Source organism: Cavia porcellus, unplaced genomic scaffold (assembly GCF_034190915.1).
Source record: "Cavia porcellus strain 051 isolate PalLab524CR breed Dunkin Hartley unplaced genomic scaffold, mCavPor4.1 scaffold_2, whole genome shotgun sequence".
Lineage (NCBI taxonomy): Eukaryota > Metazoa > Chordata > Mammalia > Rodentia > Caviidae > Cavia > Cavia porcellus.
In genome coordinates, this window is record NW_026947485.1 from 100,225,454 (window position 1) to 100,250,202 (window position 24,749).

Here is a 24,749-nt window from a genome sequence, read left to right on the forward strand (position 1 = left end):
TCTTCCCAGCATATCTGTGTGTACACCTTCCCCTCTCCCTGTAAGGACACCAGTCTCTGGATTAGGGCCCATCCTACTCCAGGATGACCTCATCTTAATTTGATTCCATCCAAAAACTCTGATTTCGTAGCAAACAGGGTTTAGGACTGCACAGGGGACATTTTCTACCCACAACAGCACTAGTACCAACAAAGATGACAGACGGCCCCTTTTGTGGTTGTTCACATAAGCCAGTCTCTTGGGGAAACAACCACTGTTAGCAGGGTCCCTATGGACATGGGCTCAGGAGTCTCTTAAATGGCAAGTGATGGTTAGCACTGGGTTTTTTTTTGTTGTTGTTGTTTTGGTTTTGGGTTTTTTTATTTTTTAACACGGGGGGGAAAAGCCCAAAATCTTCATAGGAGCTGGTAGCCTATATAAGGGCCACTTGGAAAGAAGGTCCAGAAATGTTGTGTGGATTGCACCCAGTGTAGAATATATTTCTTCATAGAAATAAAAAGCTTTCACAATTATGGCCAGTTATTAAAATTTTATTGGCTTAGCCTGGGGAATCCTGTTTCTCAGCAAACTACTAAAGAAATGGAGCAGATTCACCCATTCTTTTCCCTCAGTAGATCCGAGGCACTGTGGTGTTCCAGATAAGGGTTATCAGGTACTGGAAAGCAGGCAGAGGTAGATTCCTGGGGAGACCCAGGAAACTCAAAGCCATGGGGGCTGCGAAACATGTGCCTTTGCAGGTTCGCCATGGGCAGCACAGCCTCTGACAAGCACTGGCTCTGCAGCCTGTCTGACCTTATCACAGCCCTTATTCCTTCCTTGCTCTGTGTTCCAACCACTGTCCCCTTTTGGATCCTGGAATGCAGCAGCCTGGCTGCCCAGCAGGGGTCTGCTGCTCACTTTTCCCACCTCAGCTGAAATGTTAATCCTCTCCCCAAGACATCCCCTGTTTGCCTTTATATAGCTACTGCAATTTACAAGAGGTTTGAATGTGTGGGTTTTATTGTTCTTGTTGCAGCATTGATGATTAAACCCAAGGCCTTCATACTGAGCTACACCTCCAACCCTTTGTTTATTTTGAGACAGGATATTACTAAGGTACTGTGGATACTTGTGTGCTCAGTTTGGCAAGCCTCCTTCCTTAGCCTCCCAGAATTCTGAGATTTACAGGCATGTGCCACCACACCCCGTTTCATCTGTTTCTTTAATGATTCCCCCCAACATTCCTATTGCTCTGGCAGCACCTGGCACATAGTAAGTGCTCACTGGAACAACTACATGAATATTCAGCATTTAAGAGTGTTTCCTGACAGACAAGAAGCATTTCTAGCCCCAGTTGGCCTCCATTAAATAATAAATTGAAGACCGTCAAAAAAGTTGTATCAGCTTGGGTTGGTGGAACACAACAGTAATCCCAGTGTCCTAAGATGCTGAGGCAAGAAAGCAAGTTAGAGCCTGCAGTGGTCAACTTAGTGACTTAGTAATAGTCTATCTCAAAATAAAAAACATTTTAAAACAGCTGGGTTTGCAGAAGGTTAACCTTCTAGTACTGTAAAATAAAATAACGCAAGAATGATGATAAGGGTAAAAAGAAAAAAATTATTCACTTTAGAACATTTATTTCTAACCAGGATTTGCAGAGAAATTATGGTTGTCATGAGTGGGGAATAGGTGTCGCTGGAGTCTTATTAAAGCTGGAGATGTTGTGAAGTCCCTCTTGGTACACAGGACACACAGCACAGAGAGGATCCAGCCCAGCAGATCAGTAGTGCTGAGGCTGAGAAAACCTAATCCATGACAGAATAGCAGGCAAGGAAAGCTGACTGGAAGACTGTCCTCGGATGTCCTGGTGTTTTGGTGAAGACAGAAAGGCGATCATGTTGGTTGACTTTGAGGCAGCCTGGATTTGAGAAGGTTGTCTTCCCAGCAGTGGTTCACATTGTATTGATAAAACAACAGGAAAAGCCATTTTGGAGTATTTGTGATATTTCCACGGAACGTTAAAAAGAAAAGAGCATAAACTACCTTGATCCAGCTAAAACTACAGCGAGCCAGGGTATAGGTACTGGAGAGAAGTTGGTGAGATGAAAGTAGAAGTGGGTGATGACCTACAAGGTACAGTTCCTTTACATCATGTATATCAACATATATTAAACTGTCTGGGCAAAGTAGCGGTAAGAATAGCTACCATGCCACAGAGTTGGCTGGAAGATGCTGGAATATTGGCCTACACATCTCCAGGGCTCCAAGCAACACGTGTGTTTCTCACTCTTCCTCCAGCTCTACCCTCCTCCTTCAGAACCTAGGTGAGCAGAGGTTCTGCCACATGGATACAGCCAGGAAGGGACACTAGAAGTGGGCTAGACCTTTTAGTGTTTTGCCCAGAGATGACACTTGTATTTCTCATCATGTCATCCACTGAAGCAAGTCACATGGCCACACTAAACTTTAAGCATTGAGGAAGTTTGCACAACGATGGGTGGGTGGGTGAACAGCATCTATGTATACTATACCATTTCATTAGATAGTTGAGATGGGATTTCTTGCTTCTTAGAGCAAGAAAGCATGATGCTCTTGCATCATAAATGCTGAACAATTTGAGTCTTTGGCAAGGAAAAGTTAATCTAGAAATTACTTAAATATTTGCATATTCTAAGAGAGAGAATGTTCACACCAGTCCCCTAAGTAATGCAGCTTCACATAATTGGAGATGTGAGAATGAGATTCTTGTAAAACTTGATGTTGGGCCTTGATGCTGGCCTCTTCAGAGCTGTTTCTTTCTTCCATTTGAGCAGGCTTGGTAGGCAGGACACTGCAGAAGTGCCCAAGAGAATTGGATGAAGATACTGAAATCGCACCAAGCGGCATGTGGGATATAGTACATAGACACTGTCCAAGATCAACATTTGACACTTGGAGCAGACTTAGAATCACTTTAATTTAGGGAATAAAGCCAAGGTATGGGAGTCTCTGGTGGGTTGGGATGTATGTTATAATTTGAGAAATGCCTCTGAAAAGCAGTGGAATTAGAGAAATAGCTAAGGCCACTGCTGATGATTAAGAAGCAAGATATTGGTGGTCGGGGGCAGTGACCACATTAACATGCTCCATTCCTAGACTGCAGTTCCTTGGGGGAAAATATTTCAAGGTGACTCAGAGGTGATGGCAAGTAGGTGATATGTCTAGTGGAAACTTGTGGGGCCCTGGAGCAGATGGGTACCCAAAGAACCAGCTTTCAGGAAAGACAAGGGCACAGATTCTGTGCTGTCTTGGACTGAGTCATAGGCCACATGCAGCCATGGGGCACCAAAGGAACCAGCACAGCCAGTAGCTTTGTCTTGAACTTCTGCCCTCCAGGTCTACAAGAACGTAAATTTCTGTTGTTTACAGCACCAGAGTAGCGAGTCAGGACCTGGTTACTGTAGCCTTTGACACAAATACCAAGTATCTCATTATATTTTTGTGTTGATTACATGTTGAAAGAGTAATATTTTATTTATTTTGGTACCGAGAATCAAACTCACGACCTCACACTTGCCAGGTAGGCACTGTGCTGCTGAGCTATGTCTCTGCCCCCAAGTAATATTTTAGGTATACTAAATATTGCTAAAATTAATATCTCATTCTTAATGTAACAACCACATTTAAAATGACATTTATGGCCGACATTGTGTGTCTGTTGGACAATGTTGTTCTGAGACAAGAAAGAGCACTATCTAATTGGAGCATCCCTCTGTCTACTGGAGGGAAAGTTTATTTACTGTCCTCCGGGGCTATCACAAGTGGCCAGAATTCTGTTTGTGCCTGTTCATGTACATTTCATACACTGAATGCATACTTCAGATGCTAAAGTATGCATCTAAAACAAGTATGCAGCTAAAAGAATTTGTAAATTAAGACAAAGCCAGGAAAGAATAGAATTCATACCAGAAGGACAAGGAAAATATAATAAACACCAGAATGCTTTTTTTCTTATGCCCCAATGTTATTTCTTTCATTTTGAAATAACTGTTAGATGCCTGATAGTTACCAGTGTTAGGGAATTTAGAGCAAAGTTTAAGCTAGGGGCTCCTTCTGGTCCTGAAGCAAATACAGACAAGGCAGAAGGAAGAAAGGCAAGGAGAGGGTAGAAACAGAAGCTACTATAAAGGTAAATTGTGAGAATCATGGAAAGGCAACATCATTCTGTGGAAACATGGTGGGGTTTTCCAGTACTTAGCTATTTTTTTGTTTAGATTTACACCCTTCAGTGATGTATTTGTTTTTTACTTGACCAGAGCCCATTATAATCTCATTTTTCATCTCCCGGGTTTGAAAAGATGAGTCCCATTCTGATGATTTGTATAACCGTGTGCCATAGTGGATGAAAGACTCCCATCATCTACACACTTGCTCAATAATCCACAGTCTTCACCCCAGTGCTGCCTTGGGTGCTGCAAAACAATTTGAGTCTTTGGCAAACGCACTGCTATGGGGTATAGTTCATCCTGTATTTGCTTGTAAGCCCTCTATCTGAGAGGCTTTGTTCACTCCCTTCTCTAGTGGTCACATCCTTTCCCTGTGGTTCTGCTCCTTGGGATGCCACCTTGGTTTCCTAAGGATAACAGTTTGAGTCCAAACATTATGAGTCTCCTTCCACTTCACAGGCAGAAGAAGGCCTCTCTGCCGGCAGGTGAGGCCCTGGACAGTGGTGACTGAACCTACTTCTCTACCCTGTCTTCATCCACATCTCGCCTCTTTCCAAATGTGCTCTGTGAGTCTGTCCCCCTGGACTTCCTCACCATCTCCATTTGGTGTGGAATAGCTCCTTCTCACTTGCTGTCTATATGGTGGAGTCTTTCACTGCTGTTGGGCATATTTTAATGCTGCTTCCTCCTTGGGAGTTTTTCCTGCTTCCATAACCCAGCTCCATTTTCCCTGAGCACCAAATGCCACTAGTCTGCCTCCTTCCAGGCATGCTTTGTACCTGACAACTGTTTTCCCTATTCCCTACTTTGTGTATCTCAAACTCTTCTGGCCGCCAAGCCCTCTGGCAATGTTGCTTAAATGCAGATTCTAATCTATTAGGTCTGACAGGTCTAGTGAGAAAATTTCCACATCTCAAGGGCTCCTAGGTAACCATGGTGCAGGCTGACCAGAGACTACCTTGACTCATGGGCCCTGCTGACTTGAGCTACTGGACAACAAAGACAAGAACTCTGTGCTCACTTCTGTAGACCCCTTGGAGTGAGTCCAAAGCTGCAGAGTCTGGGGGTTACTCAGTCTTTTTTTTTTTTTTTTTTTTTTAAATTTTAAGAGCATTTTTAGATTCACAGCAAGATTGAACAAGAAGTACATTATCCTCCTGCCCTGCAGACAGCATCCCCCATTGTCAACACTGCCTTTTTTTCCCTTGAACTAGCCCCCACTAGGCAATGCTTGAGCAAACACTGTACAGTTGGAAAGGTGGCCATCACTCGGACATTCTGTAGTTGCTTGTACATGCGTTAGTATAGATCTTACCTCTGACCTAGGCTCTGAACTTCTCCCTCCTTCGCACCCCTCAGTGCCTTGGCAGGTACAGACCTACATCACTTCTGCCACACGTAGCATCGTCTGAATATGTAATATAGGACTGCTCCATTCCTGAGCCTGACACTGACTTTGTTTTAGCACCACATTCACCACAAAGGTTACAGATCAGATAAAGACAAATTCTTGCAAGGAAATGGTTGGCATCCATTCTGTCTGCTAAGAATAACAGTCTGCAGTCCAAATGATTACAGCAGTTTATTGAGTAGGTGAACAAGCAGACAGGCATGTAGGAAGGGCTCTGACATCGGCAGGATTTACAGCTTAACTGATGGCACAGGTTCCACTCGGCTCCCATCTGAGCATGTGGACAGCAGGACCTGAGGCATTTACATCCCAAACATTTCCTTGGTCTGATTTAACACGTAGTAAATTTTAAGGAACCAAATTGCCACTCTGTTTTATTACAATGTATTAGGTTAGAGGACTTAATGCCTGTTGAAATTGAAAACCAAGGAGCCCCGGAGTCCACAAGATTATGTAACACAAGCTAAACATTACCTCAACCTGACAACATATGATTCAGCCACAGCTCCATTTATATAGCTTGTCACTTTGTGACCAGTTTCCTCATGTAATTCCACACTTACCTTGTGGACATGATGTGCATCCTCCAGTTAATTCACTGTGTGACATTTGTACAGCTACCAAATGGAAGTAAGGACTTGCAGAATCCAAAACCAGTGTCAGTCCTGATAATACTGAGCAGGCAGGGCAAAGAGCAGGGTCCCAGTTCCCAGGGGCAGGCATTTCATGCATGTGCAGGAAAGCAGAGAGACAAAGAGATGTGGCATTGTATTAAAATTTCTTTACCTTTGTGCTTTGAAACCAGCAAAGCTGAAAGTGTTTTCCGCTTCTTTATATTGGACGCTCTCCCTGTTGAATTATGTTCTGTTATCTTTCTATATTTCTTCTGCCCAAAATCATCCTTCTATTCTGCTTTTCCACTGTTTCACAGTTTTGAAAGTCTTTCAGTCTAGCTCTTGGTCGCTTAATCTTTTTCTTTCTCTCCATAAAATGTCATTTCCATCTGTTCTCGTTTTCATTCTTTAGCATTTCTTCCTTCCTAGACTAATAATTACTCCTCGCTCCTCTTGTATTCCATTTTTACCACCTGCTTGAGCATCCCCCTGAAAGCCTTCTGTTCAGTTTTATCAAGAAGACAAGTGTTCTTTTTTGAAGGTGTTCTGAATTGTCTGTCTTATTGTGTTTGGATGAGGCCTAGTAATTTTCAATGAAGCCCTTAATCCAAGTACTTCACTGAAAATTAGCAGGCTTCTCTGCGGAAGATGAAAGTCAAAAATAGCAGCCACTATAAGAAAAAATGTAGTCAGGGTGCAGCAGCCTGCCATAGCCCAGCACTGAACCACTTCTGAAACCAAGTGTTGACAAGGCACTATATAATTTACAGCCCAATGGATGAAATGATGTGTGCAACTATTTCCAACCAAAGTTCTGTTTTCTTTTACCTTAAAATAACCTCCTTTCGACAAAGTTCACACTTTGCCTTGCACCAAAGTTGAAAAAATGATGCATCTTGCATCATCTAGTGAACTAAAAATAGGAGTTTGGGAATAAGTTTCCGTTTTTGGTGAAATGGCTAGATTTCTTTTCTAAAAGAAGTTTTCTCATCCTATGAGTTTTCCCTTAAAAACACAGGCATTATTAAGAAGACCTGTGCAGGGCGTAAAGAAACCCCATGATGAGTTAATTCTCCGCATTTCTAAACTTTTTAAAAATCTCCGTGTTAGCCAGAATTTGACCCTAATAGTCAGAGATTGTATGTTCATTATGATTTGCTACTATTAAAGAGTCATTTTTATTAATAATCCAGAACAGTGAAGTCCATCTTGGTATGTTGCTATATCTATGTAACATATTTTGATTATTTTCAACCCTGTGCCTTCTTCTTATTCCCTGATCCCTTCTTTTGGATCCCTTCTCCATCTCTAAAAGTCTACCTTCTAGTTTCCTAAGAAACATAGTCTTTTTTTAATCAGTGTGAGACAGTCCTTAGAGTCAGGAACAGTGCTGTCCTTCTCCCTCTATAGGTTCTCTGGTGAGACTTTGCACTAACTGACAAACTATGTACCAGGTGCAGCATCCAATCCGAAGTGCGGGGTGGAGACAGGGCCAGCCTCAATGCACTTGTGTCTAATGTCAGGCCTCTCACACAAGCAGATAAATAATATCTGAGCCATCTGGTAAATAGATAACAGGTCTACCTTATCGTAGGTACAGGTGTAATCAGTTTCTCTTGGGAATTGGAGAGGGCATCACAGAAGTAGTGCCATGTAAACTGCTTCTATTTCCCAGGTGATTGTGGGGAGAAGAAGAAATCTCAGCGTTTAGCAAGAGCAAAGTAAAAGCAAGGGCTTCTGGAGACATGTCACTGTTCTGGAGAAGCAAGAATGTCCTGTGAGGTATAGAAATAAAGGACTTAGTCTGATTGGGCTAAAGTAACATGCTATGAATAGAGAAATTCATTGTAAATTCATCATAAAGAGAAATTCATTGTTTACAGTTCCAGAAGCTAGAAATCCAAGATAAGGTCTCACTAGATTTGGTGTCTGGTGAGAGCTCACTTCTTAGTCCACATTTGGTGCCTTCTCTGCCCCCTCATATGGTCAGAGAGGAAGGAGCTTTCCTTCAGGCCTCTTTGATCACTGCATTAATCTCATTGGTGGGCACCACACCACACCACCCCCATTCATAATCGCCACCTTGGAAGTGAGGATTTAAACGTATGAATTTAGAGTGACACAGACACAGCAAGAACTTTGAAGCCAGTTTGTCAGTGACCTTGTCAGTCTCTAGAAGATTATATGTACTCCAATAAAGATTTGACTTACAAACCATCAGTGGAGGTTTTGTGAAAATAGAGAATGATTACTTCATTTTCCTCTTTTCAAGGAATAATTCTGACCACACGGTAGCAGAACATGTAAAGGAGAAAAGGGAAGGAGGAGCCCAGACAGGGGCTAGAACCAATGCCTAGGCTGGGAGGCAGAGACCCCACAAAGTCAGTGGCAAAGGGAGAGGGCAATTCAGGATAGACTTGCATTCAGCCAATTATAGTGTCTCTTTAGTAGGATCCAAGCGAGAAGAATGATGCATCAAGGGACAAGGCCTCACCCTGCATATAGCCAAGCATCCTTGGTGGGAAGAGGAATTAAATGATTAACATGCTACAGAGAACAGACGGGGGATGTTTTATTCATTTGAATATTGAGCAAGAAAGCAGGTGTGTTAGTCTAACAGTTGCCAGGCATCAGAAGGAGAAGATTATGGAGAGAGAGAAATGAGCACGGTAACAATCAGAGCAGTGCTGGGGAGCAGTAGTGTGTCCGGGGCCAGGTCTTCAGTGTGCGCAGGCGAGACCTCTAAGAGAATTTCCTTAATACATTTGGTATGTTGGTGACTCCCCATGAAAAGATACATAGTAATTCATGGAAGATGAATGTGACAGTATTTGGAGAAAGTCTTCACAGGAATAATTAAGGATCTTTAAGAGATGATCTTAACTCCTTGAGAGGAGGTACCCTAAATCTAATGTCAAGTGCCCCCTTACAAGACACAGGGGGGATGACACATGGAGATGCCCAGGTGAAACAGAGATTGGAGGGATGCTGCCATAAGCAAGGGAATACCTGGAGCCACCAGAAGCTGAAAGAGGCAAGTAGGAGGCTTTTCCAGAGCCTTCAGAAAGAGTATGTCCCTGCTGACACCTTGGTTCAGGCTTTGAAAGTACTCACTTTGTTTTCAGCCACCTACTCTGTGGCCTTTTGTATGGAAATTTGAGCAAACTAACACATATCAACAAACTCTAAGAACTGAGTTTAGAGAGGTTGGAAGCAGCAGACATTTAAAAAAAAAAAAAATGGGAAGAGCACAGGCAGGCAACTGGGGCCAGTAATGGCATGGGAGTCACCAAGGGCAGAGCCGAGTAAGGAGCTGAGTCCAGGGGAGATGGTGACTTTTCTCGATGATGGAAAGAAAGTATGAGCAACACACGTGAACAGACTTTAAGACTTGGAGCTGCCCAAATGTGAAAGAGAAGATAAATTTTCACAACAACTAGGGGATTAGAAGAAAGCTTATTGGTCTGTCTGTTCTTTTTAAAAGTAACTATCAGTCAGCTGTGGCCCAGGCTTTGTGAGCCAGCTTTGCCCGCTATACACCCCCACAATGCCTTCATCCCTCTGCTCACCTCTACCCTGCATATCCTGTTTCCCTTCTGCCTTTGGGTTGAGTTCTCCATCACTCATCCAAGACAGGTCCTCCCTCCCATTCCAAGACTCCCCATGGCAGGATCACACCCCACATTCCCTTTCTGTCCTACTACACCATCAGCATTTGCTTTTTATGGTTAACATTCACTCACCAGTGAGCATGGTATTATTTCTCCTATCTTTAAGAAAAATCTGTGTTATTCCAACTTCCTTCTTCAGCAGCTGCCTGTGTCTCTATCTGCAATCATCAATGGGATGGAGGAGAGAGTGACAGCAACATCTATTCTCCTTCTGACCTAAGCACTGAGCAAGAGGCAGCCATAACCCTTTATTCTACATCCTGTCTGTAGAACTATACCTGTCCTTACCTGGAGAGAAAAATACAAAATCTCCAATAAAAGAAAGGCTTCCTTGTTCTTCCTTCCAAGGCATTAAAAACTGAGCAAATAATTTTCTGTTGGCTGATAAAGAATTGTGGTGGAAAAAAGAAAACAAAAGTCATATTAATGAACCTGAGTTAGGGTGGCAATTGTTACTGTGTGGAATGGGCTTTCTTGAGTATGTCATCACAATGCAGGCATTTGAGTCAGTGAGTCTCTGAGCCATTTCAAAGACCTTTTCAGAAAGGCTGGCCAACCTTTGTGTGGTCAAGGAGTCCCCATTTTGTAGGAGAGGTTACCGGCAACTATGAGTTGAACTGGTCCTCTATCAGCTGGGTCATAGCCTGGGATTGCTGTGGTCTTTCTTATGCCACACTTGGGACCTGGGAACTGGAATGGTGGTACTCATTCTCAGCACTCATTGTCCTGAGGTGATTGAACAGGTCTGCTGCTGGTCTTGGGCCACTTTGCTCTTTCTGGTGCTGAGGGACCTCGACAGGAGCTCTGGATTCTTCCATAGCATGTATCCTAATCCACTTACACTCAGAGAGCTGTACAAATCTTTGGAAAATCGGTGGGTGAATGAGTATGACTCTTGCACCAATGACTGCCAAGAGAAACATATGAATTAGAGAGGAATCACTGAAATTCAAGCTCCCCAGAAAGCACTGTCCCTGGTGAGATACTCACAGTTGGTAAGCAGACGACAGCAGCGTCACTCACTGGTGTCCTGGTGAGTCAGCCAACCTGCATCAGTGGTGAGGGATCATCGTCCCAGCTGGCGTCTGTCCCTTCTTCATCTGCTGCTGTGCCTCCATCCTGCAAGATCAGCATTGTCATTCTATCAACCAAGTCCATGGTCATCTGTAAAAAGTCAGTATCTGCGATGTCCTCTGCCACCACTCTGTTCATGGGACTTGACAAAGTGGAAGGTGTTGAATGTAGGAGGTTCAAAAAAGATGGGAAGGATTATCATCTCGAGAAAATGGAACCAGTCATCATCTGCCGAAAAGCCACAGAGGGACGGTGTGCTCTGTGTAGCCAGAACTAACAATTCCAGAATGCCATAAACTGGATTAAGTACTTAAGATCAGAAAATAAAGTTGTTTGCGGATAATGAGCTTTTCTCTGGGGGCTACAGAAACCTCCTGAGCCCCTGGCTCTCTTAGAATGGAGCCAACAGGGTGTTCACTCACAGTAAAGCGATCCTTTCACAAAGATAATCTAAATCTAGATCATATTGAATCTGATTTCTCTCTGGTGCTGAAATATTTTCTGAAGTATTCACATTACTCACACTGTCTTTAGAGCCCTGTCCAATTAAAAGTAGATGAAAATCTCCTTGGTGCAAAATCCTTTAACACACGTAAAAGGGAGAGGAGAAATATATATTTATAGAAAATCTGGTAGAAAATGCAGCCACATAACCTCAGGGTGAATGGGATAAGATATTTACTCAAGATTTATAATTCTGTTAAAAACAATTACTTTTGATACAGATAGTACCTCATCTGTCATTTAGGATAAAGATAGATTAAGCTTTTACTTTGGAATGAATTAGAAGCCCTACTGGTTTAGGCGGCTAAAAGAGTGTGTATTAGCTTGCAGAAAACTAGAGAAAAATCCAGTGAAGGAGACTTACAAGAAAAGGTAATGTCTTTGAAATGGAAATATGCTAAGGGAGGCATGGGTCACTGGAGCTTAAAAGAAACATTAAAAGTGAGAGGAGTTTTCCCTTCCTGGGAATGGGAGCTTGGGCTCTCTTGTAGGAGATAAAAAAGATTTAGAGAATCAGGTGTAGCTATTCAAAAAATGTGAGGCAACATAAACCAAAGAGAAAAAGACAGTGTGTGAACCTTGGGCAGGACATGTCCACCATCATCTCTGCTCCCTGGATACCCGTCCCATCTCTGAAATCTACTCCAAGCTTGTTTTTACTATTTTTCAAAGTATTAAAATGCAACTCTTACCCTAAAATAACTTTTTTCTCATTCAAAATAGCTGATAGTTTCTTTTAAGCAGTAGCTATGAAAGGTGTATTGTTGAAGCATTTAAGTAAAATAACATTCTTCAGTTCATTGGATAACTTAGTAATCAGTCAGGCCCTGGCAGGGCCCATTGTAACAAGGCAAAGAGGACCACATATTAGCTCCATGCCAGGGTGTGCCAGGTCCCCCCCCACCCCGCCCCACTATAGCCTATATAGGGCATAGGATTGTGAGTTAGAAACCAGACAGGTATCTTTTAAAACCTACCCCAAGGACTGGGGATTTAGCCCAGTGGCATAAGCGCTTGCCTTGCAAGCGTGCAGTCATGAGTTCAATTCCTAGTACCCTCCCCCAAAAAAGAAACAATTTTAAAAAATAAAATAAAGCCTCCCCCAGCAGCAGAGAGTAGGGAGCAGCTGGAAGTGCTGGAACATTATCCTCAAGAGCACAGACTTTGGCAGACAGCCACTTTTCTGCTGTGTGTCCTCAGACATACTATTTACCTGCTTGACCTTGAGCTGTCTTATCTGCAACATGGGCATAAGAAAGATAACCATATGACATGGTGGCTTAAGGGCTTCAACAAGAACAAGAAGGAAGTGCAAGTGGCTGGATATTATGCCAGCGGGGAAGACCTAAAAGCCATAAACTCCCATGGTAATAGCTGCTGCCCTCCTGGAGATAGGGATGTCCGGGCGAGGTCTTTAGCATCCCTGTAAGAAGGGAGTCAAAGCTGCATAACTGTGACTGCAGCTGTCTTGTGGGGATGATGGCAGTGGAGAAGTGGGGGTTCGTGGTTGGGAACACAGTACATGGGATACTTTCAAGTCAACAACCCTCACTTCATTTTACTAAGCCTTGCTAGGCAAGCTTGTCCAGGGGTTCCTGAGGGGACGAAGTTTGGCCCCTGTCCTCCAGGAGCTTCTAGTTTCTGTGTCAAAACATTGCAGAAGATTTTGAGTTCTCAGGTCAGTGTGAAAGTGCAACAGAGGAGGAGACTAGAGAGCAACCAAGAAGTCTTCCTAGAAGATCCAGATTCTCTGAATTTTCCTGTTCTCCTCAAGTAATCCAATTCATTTTGTTTCTCCCAAGAAAAAAGTAAGAGACCTACAGTATATGAACAGGTCATTATATATGTGTCAAAAGTTTACATTTTAAAAAATAAGTTGCATGGAAAGGCACCCTCAAATTATTTACATCATGGGGTTCCCCTTTCTCAAAATGATGGCACAATTTACATTTGCCCAGCACTTGCACATATAAGGCAAGCTTTTTGCAAGCTTTAGTTTGGGACTGAAATACACCTTGGTTTTTTGCAGCTGGTGCTTTGGGCATGGTGTTTATTAAGTAGAATGATTTGAGAAAGTAACCAACTCGGAATGTTGGTTCCCACTTAAATGCCCCCTCTGCTTCGCTTTTTTAGCCTGCAGTTTCTTTTCCTTGACCCACCAGCTTCCCCAACAGTTTTGCCATGGCAAATACAGCTGTCATCAGAGGAGCCAGGACAGGGTTGGCAAGGACGAGCTGGCAGAGCACTATGCTGCAGGCTGAAGCCAGGTGATACGTGAGCCAATAGTTGACCAGCTTACTCAGTGGACCAGGTCCTGAGGCAAAGCACGGGGCCCTCTAGAAAATACTTGTATTTTTCCAACATCATTTCCCTGCTCTTTCAATTAACCTGACATGTTTTTAAATTGTTTTATTATGAATGATTGCTTTACTCTGACTGCCAGATTTAGGTTTGAATCTCTTTTTTTCTTGCTTGTAATTCACAGATGTGGGAGGAGGCCATTGCCTTGGGCAAGGAACTTGCAGAACAGTATGAAAACGAAATGTTTGATTATGAACAACTCAGTGAATTGCTGGTAGGTTTTCTTTTTTTTTTTTTTTTTTTTTAGTTCCTCCTCCCCTTCCTCCACCTATTTAAATGAACAGTCTAAGATATTTCTGGTACCATTTTCTCACTGGAATTCACCCCAGGTATTCTCTGGTTCTGGCTTGGTCCTCTGTACTGTCCAAGAATATGGTCTTCGTATATCTGCTGGTTGATTCTGGCCCCATGAGTATCCACTTTTTATTCTCAGGTTAAAGACTTCTGTGACTGAATGATACATAAATAATTACTGGTGATCTGTGTCTAGTGGGCTTGATAACACAGGAACTTTTGAGTGTTTGTATAATTTAACATTGTGACCCTTTCTCCAAGATGGGGTGAACAGATCGTAGCCAGACTTTTGTCTCTGAAAGTGCCTGATTATTGCCTTTTAGGCTATGCTGTGTCACTTGGTTTTTTTTGTTTTGCTTTGTTTTGTTTTGTTTTTTAATTCAGCAGGTTACATTTGTGATGATGCAATGTTTGTCATTAATTTGAAGCAAAATAATTCTGTCTTTTTAAGTTTCCCTGTATTTTATTCATACCACTGAAAAAACACGAAGGGCCAGTAGTTTAATCAGAAGAGAAACCATCTGCATGCTCCTTTGTTGGTTATTGAAGATGCCCATGAGTCACAACCAGTTGCTACATTTGCCTTGTTTATTCTAATCTCCTGCTGAATGGTGAAGGGTTTCTGACACTATCAGTAAATACTGAATTCAGGTATAGGCCTGGGGTGGGGAGGGCTTCTTCGTACCTTATGAGGGTACCAAAGCTTAGAGAGCCCATAGGAAAAATATAGAAAGACAGTTGTTCAGATACTCTGGTTGAACCTGAAATGTGTTTTCTTTTTTCCTTCCAGAAAAAACAGGCTCAATTTTATGAAAACATCGTCAAAGTAATAAGACCTAAGCCTGACTATTTTGCTGTTGGCTACTACGGACAAGGATTCCCCACCTTCCTTCGGGTAAGTCTGGACTGCTTAATTTGAACCAACTTGGTGGTTGCATGGCAAAGTCTGCCTGCACTCTACCACCTCTGTGATTTTTCAGGTGCCAGAGAGGGGCCAAGAATATTTTCTTAATTGTGTATGAATTTCCTGTGTGATTTTTCCTGAAGAGAACTCTCTTTCAGAGACATGTGTATTTTTTAACTGTGTTAGAATATCATCGTCATCAGATTTACCTTTTTTTTTTTTTTTTTTTTGTACTAGGGATTGAACTCATGACCTTGCGCTTGTCAGGCAGGCACTTAAGCCACTGAGCTAAATCCCCAGCCCAGATTTACCTTTTGAACCATGTTTAGGTGTACAGTTTAGCAGCATAAGCACATTCACAATGCAGTGCATTCTTTTTTTTTTTTTTTTTGTCTTTTTTCTTTTTATCGGTACCAGGGATCGAACTCACGACTGCCTGCTTGCAGGGCAGGCGCTTATGCCGCTGAGCTAAATCTCCAGCCCCTGCAGTGCATTCTTCAACACTCTCCATATACAGGACATTTTCATCTTTCAAAACTGGAGCCCTGTTTCCCTTAAGCAACTGCTCCTCATTTTTCCTCCTCTATCTCTATGCGTTTTCTCAGTCTAGTCTAAATGGAGTCATGTAATATCTTTCCTTTGGTGTCTGGCTAATTTAATTTAGTGTAATGTCTTTAGAGTCCATCTATGTTGTATCATATATCAGAACTACATTCCTTTGTAGGGCTGAATACTGTTTATGTACGGACCACATTTTATTTGCCCATCTGTCTGGTGATGAACATTTGAGTTGCTTCTACCTTTCTGCTATTGTGAATAATGCTGCCATAACATGTATGTTTTAATTATATAAAAAATAAGAAATGGATTTCCATGGTCATGGTATTCATCTTTGGGACACTGTTGTTGTTGGACTCATGATCTAAGTGATAACCATAATCACCCATTTCCCAGGTTTCACAGGAGACTTGAAAAGTCTTCAAATAAATTCTTCTGACCTACTGACAACACTGTTTTAGGTTTTTCAAAACTACATTCTTACATACCCTTGGGACATTCTTGTGGTGGCTTCAGATGTGTTTTTGGAGCACATGATTTTCTCTCATCCTGGGAGTTCAGATTCTGCTCTCCTTAGTGGAACAGAGCTCTATGCTAGAAACACAGCTAGCCTAGAGCTTGGAATTAGGGAAGAGATCTTCTGGCCCCAAATGTACACTCTCTGGCTCCTGTGTTTTTTGATTCTACAGGACTGCTGATTGTGTGAAACATCTCTTCACACTAATACCCACTGGATGCAAATGTTCCCCTTCCTGCAGACTTGTCACTGTTTATACATGGTCTACACTTTTTCTGGTTTGTCCAGAGGTCAGGTCAGTTGACACTGCCACCCATTGTCCTCCCTAGATGACTGAGGCATCTGGCTCTGTCCTGTCACTACTGGTTGTTTCTCCTACTGTCTTCACGTACAGCTGAAGTCCACCTGAAAACCAGATGCTAGAAAAACATCTTCTAGTCCAAAGAACAAAGCAAGATTTTTCAGACACAGTCTATATTAGGGAGGATTCTAAGTGTAACCTTAAATACAAAAGGGGCTTGGGATTTAGCTCAGCGGCATAAGCAGGCAGTTGTGAGTTCAATCCCTGGTACCAATAAAAATGAAAAAGACAAAAAAAAAGAAAACACACAAACCTTAAATACAAAAAAAAGCTGAAGCACAGAAAGAACTTGGAGTTGAAGTTCCTTAATGTTGCAAAAGGCTTTAATTAGTGTATGTTTGTCTTCCATAACAAAGACAGAGGCTGATCCTTCACTGTGCAAACCTGTGATACGCTTTGTATTAAATTCTTGGGGGAAGGGAGCCTGTGGGAAGTAGTCTGCTTGTGATATGGTGGCCACCAACTAAAACCTGTGAAGAATGATTATTCCAGCATCTGGAGCAAGCCAGAAGCCTTCCCTCGATATGGAAGTCAAATGCCTGGGGAAAGACATGTTACAGTACAGCCAATAACCACATTGCTCCTGGAGCTCACAGCTTCAGATTGCAGGGACCGCCCTGGGTCATATCTACCATCAAAGGACAAAATGCAAAGTATGAATAACGGGCCTGATTAATATTGAAGTGACTTTCCCGCTACACCTGAATAATTTTGTGGGCCTGTAGCAATATATTTATTACGCTTCACAGATCACCAGGCAGGGGTCAGTCTGACAATGACATTAACAGATACTAAAAAGTGGGTGGTGTGTGTGGCACCTTAATTCTGTGAGGAGAGCAGACTCACTGTCCATTCGGCTCTGTTTTCTCCAAAATCTCATTGGTTTTTTTTTTTTTTTTGCATCCATATTAATATTTATAGTTCTCACAAGGAATGAATATCTTTGGCTATACATATGTTTTCCCATTTCCATGTTTGAAAAGACCACTTCAAAATGCAAAGTAATCGACATTTCTAGAAAATGTTATTAGTATTTTCATCTATAACTCACTGGTAGTTTTCTATTAAAGCCTTTATATACATTTTTATTATCACGCCTTCTATTGTAAAGCATAATAAATGCACACTAGTTTCATAGGAACCTGTTGTATGTTAAATCTCTCTGAATTTCTGGAATGTTTGACTTTATGTAGCATTATAAGATGCCCATACTGTGTATTTATATTTCTAATTAAGTCTACATATTACTTTGGTTTCTGCTTGGTAGTTTTTCAAAGAAATATAGCATTTTTCTCCAATAATGGTACTGGAAGATATACATAACTAGAAAGTAGGGAAAAAAATTCAATTCTTAAACTGTTTCTTGTTTAGTAATTTGCAAAAACTAAGAATAAATTGGAACTAAAGAAGGGGTCTGGCTCATTCAACTCAGGCCGAAATAACAAAATACCTACCCTGGGCAACATGTAAACCATGGAACTTATTTCTCACAGTTCTGGAGACTGGGGAGCTCAAGGTGAAGGTGCCCAGCAGATTCAGTGTGGTGAGGCAGAGGAGAAAGAGCAGGTCTCCTTGTGACATGTTCTCCTCCCAAAGATCCCACCCTTAATACTACCCCCTCCATGACTAGGTTTTGACCTATCAATACAGGGGCATCTAAACATCCAGACTGTACAGGAATCCATTAATTGGATGTGGCAGGATCTCTTCTTACCTCTTTGAAAACCTAATAATTAGGCAAATTCTGAATCGACTTCAAGATTAGTGTCTGAGAGAAAAATCTAAAATGTAAAAATATGCAGAAAATTCTATTTTTGCCTACCTGTCTGTCTGTCTATCTGCCTGTCTGCCTCTTCACCACCACCACCTCCAGCATCTGACTAAGGACTGGCACAGATAAGGCAGTGCCACTCCTGACTCATGACCAGCCCATCTGGAGACTCATACCTGGTGTCTCTGGGTTGAAATGACACACGCCCTGGTGTCACCAAGTCCTACCATAATATGCTTGACCCTGGAGCTTGTCTGGGCCTCCATGACTTCTGCTCGGTGTTCTTTCCTTTCTGTGGTTTCTAGTTAGGCAGAGAGAGCCCAAAGAGAGGGCAGCAGGAGGCAGAGGATTTGTAAAACCAGCAGTATCTTTATACTGCCTACCCATCCACACTGCTTTGTGATTCAGTTGACATTCAGAAGACACTTGTTAAATCCATAAAGGGACAGAGATATGTTGAATTTCACAAGAACTTCTATGATGCATGTACAGAGTGACTGTGTCACACCCACACAGAGATGGCCTTGAGAAGACAGCCTGTTATAAAAGAATGCTTCCCCTCAGGGTACCAAGTCTAGCCATCTGTGTCAGCCCAGAAGAACTCTCCAGTGTGTAGTGTGTCATTGGCATTGGAGCAAGCACAGCCCTTCGAAGAAAAGCTCTATATACTTTGTCTTGTCATTTGTTGATAAATAGTGGTCTGCCTGGCAGCTGATTATAGTAAAGGAAGTCCTTCCATCCACCCATCTCTAGCCACTTCCTACCAGGGGAAGCCAGGAGCCCAGTACCTTCCTCTGAATCCCTTTTCCTCCTGTTCTGCTGCTCAGTTAATGTGTCTCCCAAAAGTTGACTCAGGGTGGCCCCTCTCAAGCTGTGAGTCCCACCTTTATCTCATGCAGTTTCAAATTCTTTTGGCAGGACTAATTAGGGCTAGAAGGAAGAAGCAGGTACTCGCTACACCCCTAAATTCTTATGTAAGCTGTTTGGCCAGATCTAAGAACCCAAGTAATATAAGAGCTGATTAACATGAGAAAAGCATAAAAGTCTTACTGATTTTATACGTACATGGGAATTTCACAAAGGAATGAGGTCTGAACAAAAGACCAAAGCAAGAAGCTTTTGTATTTTTTAGACAAAGAATAGATCTATAAAGGATAGAAGAGGGGTCCATGGACTAGGATAGTAAACTCTACAGATAGAACTAAAAGATAGGAGGGGCAGAATGTAAAAGCTAGTGGAAAAAGTGTCACCTTAGAATTCTTTTTCAGATTCACTGCAGCCCCTGTTTTCCAGCCTTGTATGGGAAGGACCTCTCTTCCAGAAGGTACCACATGGCTGATAGGAAAACACAGGTCAAATGGCCCTTTGAGAAGCTGTCATTTCTCAAGTGATTTGGGCTGGGATATCCAGTATACTAGTTGCGCATATTTTGAGATGGCACAAATTTGACTCCATCAGGGCCTACCTGAGAAATATGATCATCATTTCCACCTTGCCCTAGTTGCCTTAATCTTTTTCTATGCCTGAGACTCTGACTGTTCGTGTAGTTTTTCAGAATTTTTTAATTGGTTTTCACTGTTAAGACTGAAACATGTTGCAGGATTTCAATACTGTAAGGTTCATTGCTTTCTAAGCAACATTGACTTAGATAGCATTTCTCCCTGTGTCCTTCATGAGTATGGGCAAGGCAATTACAAGTCGTTCTTAAATACAATGACATAAAAATAAAAACCGTCAAGCGTATTCAAAGACCTGTGCTTTTGCATGTGAGCTTCTCCCAGCCCTTCCCCGAGATGTTATTTAATGAATGTCATCGTTTTCAGGGGAAAGTTTTCATTTACCGGGGGAAGGAGTATGAACGCCGGGAAGATTTTGAAGCTCGGCTGTTAACTCAGTTTCCAAACGCTGAGAAAATGAAGACAACATCTCCACCAGGCGATGATATTAAAAACTCTCCTGGCCAGTGTATCCTTAAAGACACTGTATGAACTCATAGTGTCCAAATACCGTTTGGAAGGCTGAGGCGGGGGCGGGGGGTCTTTTATGGTTCACATCTATAGTGCCTTTTGATCCTTGACCTTTCTGACCTCAGACATTCAGTGCTTCACAGTAAAACCCAAACTTGACTTGCCCCCCAAGTTTCACCGACCAGTGTCTGAGCAAATTGTCAGGTAATCATTGCAGTTTCCTTACCTAACAGGAGGATGCTGAGTGAGTTTGTACAGGTCTCCTGCTAAGGACCCTACCTTTTGAAAGGTGCATTTTAACTTTGATTGAGCATTCCAGATGCTCTTTATGTTCTCTACAAAGAGCAAGGGAAGCTAATGATTTCTAGCACCCACATGAGAAAAGGAAGAAAGTACACGCAGAAAGTGCAAAGCCCACCCCTTTCCAGAGGTCAGAAAACAACTATGAAAGCTCACAAGGAAGGAGATGGCCTTCTTGTCCTTTAAAAGATACTCATGCAGGTAGAATCCCTTGTGGAGCTTTTCAACAATGCCCAAACCAGCCCTACCTCCAGTCTGTGTTCACATGCTGGGGTGTGGCCTGTGTTTATGCTCTATGAGGCGGGAAAAGAAATTGGGACATTTGTTCCCAATGAAGCACAAGATAAATACTGTGCCCACAGGACCACAGTTATGTAAGGTGAGATCACGAGGCGGTTTATAAACCTCCCAGGTCAGCCATCCACACTGGAGTGAAATTGCGTGATTGCTGTGGGATTGCATGGGACATAGCAAAGTTGTAGAAACAATTGCATTAGCATATGATTCTCTGATGTGAAGAATTTTCTACGTTCTACTGAAGGGAAGGGAAAAAATGAACTCCTGAGGATCTGCCTATTTTGCCTGCTGAAGTCTGGTGACTTTAATTTGTCATCATGTCTTTGACTTTTCATCAGCAGTAATAGAAACAAATTAGGACTCAATGTGTTTGCAAATGACTGGCTTCTCGTGGCACACATTTGTTGCAGGAGTTTTTGTTTTGTTTCAATTTTTGAGAGAGAGGCATTAACCAAATAGAGAACTACACAGTTGCTTAGTTCTTTTTGACACGTTAGTGCAGGAGGGCAACAAAGTCTCCCCACTCAGCCCTGCCATGAAGCTGGGGACCCTAACCCCAGTGAGAAAGGCAGGCTGATTTTGCTGTATGTGTGCTACTTTTCGGGTGGGTGCAAAATGTGTGTTCTTCTGATCTGAAACTAATATATATGATTCCTTTTTAAAAATAATTTACACAACAATTTTTCATTTAAAAATAATAAATTATTAAGTTATCTAAATAATGTTGTTAAATTATTAAACCAAAATGCTAGGTTATTAATTAATTTTTTAAAAGTACCAAACATATACGCTGAATATAGGCCCTTCTCTCTCTCCTTTGTTTCACCTTTTCCTCGTTTTTTGCCCGTTTCCCTCTTACTCAGCATCTCTTCTCCCTGGAGGGTTGGCAGGGACAGGAAGGAGGTAAAAATCTCAAGTTAATTTTTCCACCTGCCAGCGTGTGTCTCCAGAGGCCGCAGGGAGAGGAAACAGAGGCTGTAGCTGCGAGTCAACACTGGGGAGACTTTGTGAGATACAGTGCCCAGTTCTGAGGCTAGACTGTGATTTAAAAGCAAATTAGCTATTCTGTGGGTTAAATATCTAATAATCTGTCTCTGCAGTTTTTACAGGGTAAATGAGGTCCAGCGATTTGAATATTCTCGACCAGTCCGGAAGGGGGAGAAAAACCCAGACAATGAATTTGCGGTAAAAAACAACAACAACAAAAAATTAATCTGTCTCTCCCTTCTGTGTGTGTGTATGTGAGAGAGAGAGAGAGCAAGCCGAAAGATAGAGAGAGAAAGAGAGAGGGAGGGGAGGAATGAGGGAGGAAAGGGAAGACGGGAAGTGTAGCCTTTCAGGACTATCAACTATCATATCTATAATATACACAGAATTCCTGATCCATTTCCCCTCCACATTTGGGAAAGCTAGTGACATTTCACAAATCACTAAGGTGATCAAGATAAATAATAATAATATGACCCATGCCATTAAGGTACTAGGTTCTTCATTGTCCCCTTATGTTTCTGTGTTGATCTTCTTGTGGACTCTGGAGAGTGGAGCAGATGCATATATCTCTAATTAAAAGTGAGTGTACAGAGGTGCTGGGCAGTTATTATGTGTGTGTCTGCAGGTGATGACATAACAATCAGAAGATGAGCTAGATATAGATACAGATGCATGCTCCCTGTGCATTGCCTGCCACTGAATTTCAGTGTACCTTAATATACTGCAGCAGGGGCTCCACCTCAGTACCTGTGACATGATAGGTAGGGTAGTTGTCTGTGATGGAGACTGTCCCATGCATCCTAGGCTATTCAGTAACATCCCATGAGATGCCAGTATCTCCCCAGGTGTAACAACCAATCAGAAAGATTCCCAAACTTATCCCTTGTGGCAACATTTATCCCTTGTTGAAAACCATTGCATTAGAATCATGGAAATTTTAACACACATCCTTGTAGAGCCTGGTAGAAATTATACACACAGACTGGTTTAATGGATTCCATTTTATAAAGGTATCAAATGAGCCAGCGTTTTAAAAGTGAATAGCTGTTTTTACTGAAACCATCCATAAGAAACCTCACTATAAGCCAGTATTACAAGGAGGCATTAGCCCTGGTGGCCCCAGGGAGGACCACCATGCTGGAAATAGCTTTCACTTGTCTGTAGCCTGAAAGCCTCTGGAATACAGGAGATAGAGTTCAATTAGCTGCTCCTGACCCAAAGCAAAGCCCAGAGCACATCCTTCAGGGAAGACTCAAGTAAAGAAAGACTTCTGCCTTCTTCCCTCCATATCCTCAGGCTCTTCCTGTCATCTGAGGCACAGGGCAAATCCTGTAAGTCTCCTATCAAAGGTCTTGGGAGCCATCGTGGGGAACTGCCTTCAGCCTTGAGGTCAACGTACTTGTATGTCAACAAAAGCTTAGAACTGGGTGAATCCTGAACTTTTTCTACAGTTCTAACATGACGTTAGAGTTGTTTCAAACCAAAGCCCTGTTTCTTAGCTAATGCCAGTATCCTTGGTGACTGGCCCCGGCAGTGTCTGTATAACTACAAAAATGGGGGCACAGCCTAGGCATGTCCAGTCCAGGCACTGCGGTAAGAGTGGCAGCTTTCTGAGCAATCCATATCATAAGCAACCATGTCGTTATTATGTGGTCTGTCTGCCACCGTACCCATCTGGCAAGTGTATAGGTTCTTATGCTATAAAGAAGTAGAAAGAAGTCAAGTGAATTGCCAAAGGGTAAGCAGCAAGTCAGGAGCAGAGATAAGAATAACCAAGACTCCTGACATTTGAGGAGGCAAGGCCGCACTAAGCCTTGGAGGTCATGTTTTTTCTAGATGGCGCTGGAGTCCACTGATGGTCCCCTTTAAACTTTGCACCTGGATGGAGTGTTCAGGAGCTGTTGGACTTAGTGCTGCACATTCCTGACGAAGCCTTGGGCTTCTACAGAGGCACAGGAATGTTGGTGGTATTGGGAAGCCCATTCTCAAAGGGCAGAAGCTAGGAAAGGTGCTCTGCCAAGCCAAGAGCTGGGTGAAGTGACTCAGTACCTCTAAGCCTTGCAAGCAGTGAGCCTCCTGGACCCAGTGGTCATGCAAAGAGGAGACAAGAATGAGATCTGAGCTGGCCACGCAGCCAATAGACTCTAGAAGACCATTTCAGGGTTTGTTGAGAATGCACTAGATGTCTAGTCTAACCAAGCTCTGAAAGGGCAGACCTGCTTCCTTCCCTCAGGCAAGCACATGGGAACCATCCTATGGGACAAAGGAGTCCCAACAGGAAACAGGAGGCCAGGCTGTGCCCTCATCCCCACCCCCATCCCAGCCTCTGCAGGGCCCTTCCCTCTCCTTGGGAATCTCAGAAGTTCCTAGGACACAACCCAGCCTTCTTGAATTGTTGTCACTCCGTGATCCCATCTGTTTATTGTCGAGGTTACTACTGATGGACTCAAACTCAGCTCCTAATGATCCTGCAATAGAGAGACTCACAGTGGCAGGCAATGATCACAAGCCTCACAAGCCTGAGCCAGCAGTGGTGTAAAGGTTTGCCCTTGCATTGGAGCTCTGTGCTGCCTTTAAAGAATTACAGTTATATTTCCTGGCTTGAGGCAATTTCCTGTGATATATAATGGACAGTTTTACAAATAATGCACTTTGTGAAACAATGTTTTTATTTAAAATATACATACTTTAAAAATACATGAATAGTACTTGGTAATAAGGTGATAATCTAAGCTACTCAGGAGACGAAGCAGGAAGATTGAAAGTTTGAGGCCCATCTAAGCATCTTAGTGAGACCCTATCTCAAAGCAAAGTTTTAAAAAGGGCTGGGGAGGTAGCTCAGTAGTAGAACATTTATACAGCATTTGCACAGCCCTGGGTTCAGTCTCTAATAACACACACACATACATACAGTATTCAAGTTGTCATCCATGCATAGTGTATATCTTTCCTCCTTTCCGTATTTTTATGT

General features: G+C 42.5%; 1 protein-coding gene across 3 annotated transcripts in view; it reads left to right on the top strand.

The window, feature by feature from the left end:
• Dock1 (dedicator of cytokinesis 1) overlaps positions 1-24,749 on the top strand; it is a 516,033-nt gene that overhangs the window by 458,069 nt on the left and 33,215 nt on the right. For all 3 annotated transcript variants that reach the window (XM_013143418.3, XM_063244929.1, XM_003479612.5), the window contains 5 exons: positions 13,944-14,033; positions 14,904-15,008; positions 20,048-20,189; positions 20,317-20,395; positions 21,889-21,973. In XM_013143418.3, coding sequence (XP_012998872.1) covers positions 13,944-14,033; positions 14,904-15,008; positions 20,048-20,189; positions 20,317-20,395; positions 21,889-21,973 — 501 coding nt within the window. The remainder of the gene's footprint in view (positions 1-13,943; positions 14,034-14,903; positions 15,009-20,047; positions 20,190-20,316; positions 20,396-21,888; positions 21,974-24,749) is intronic.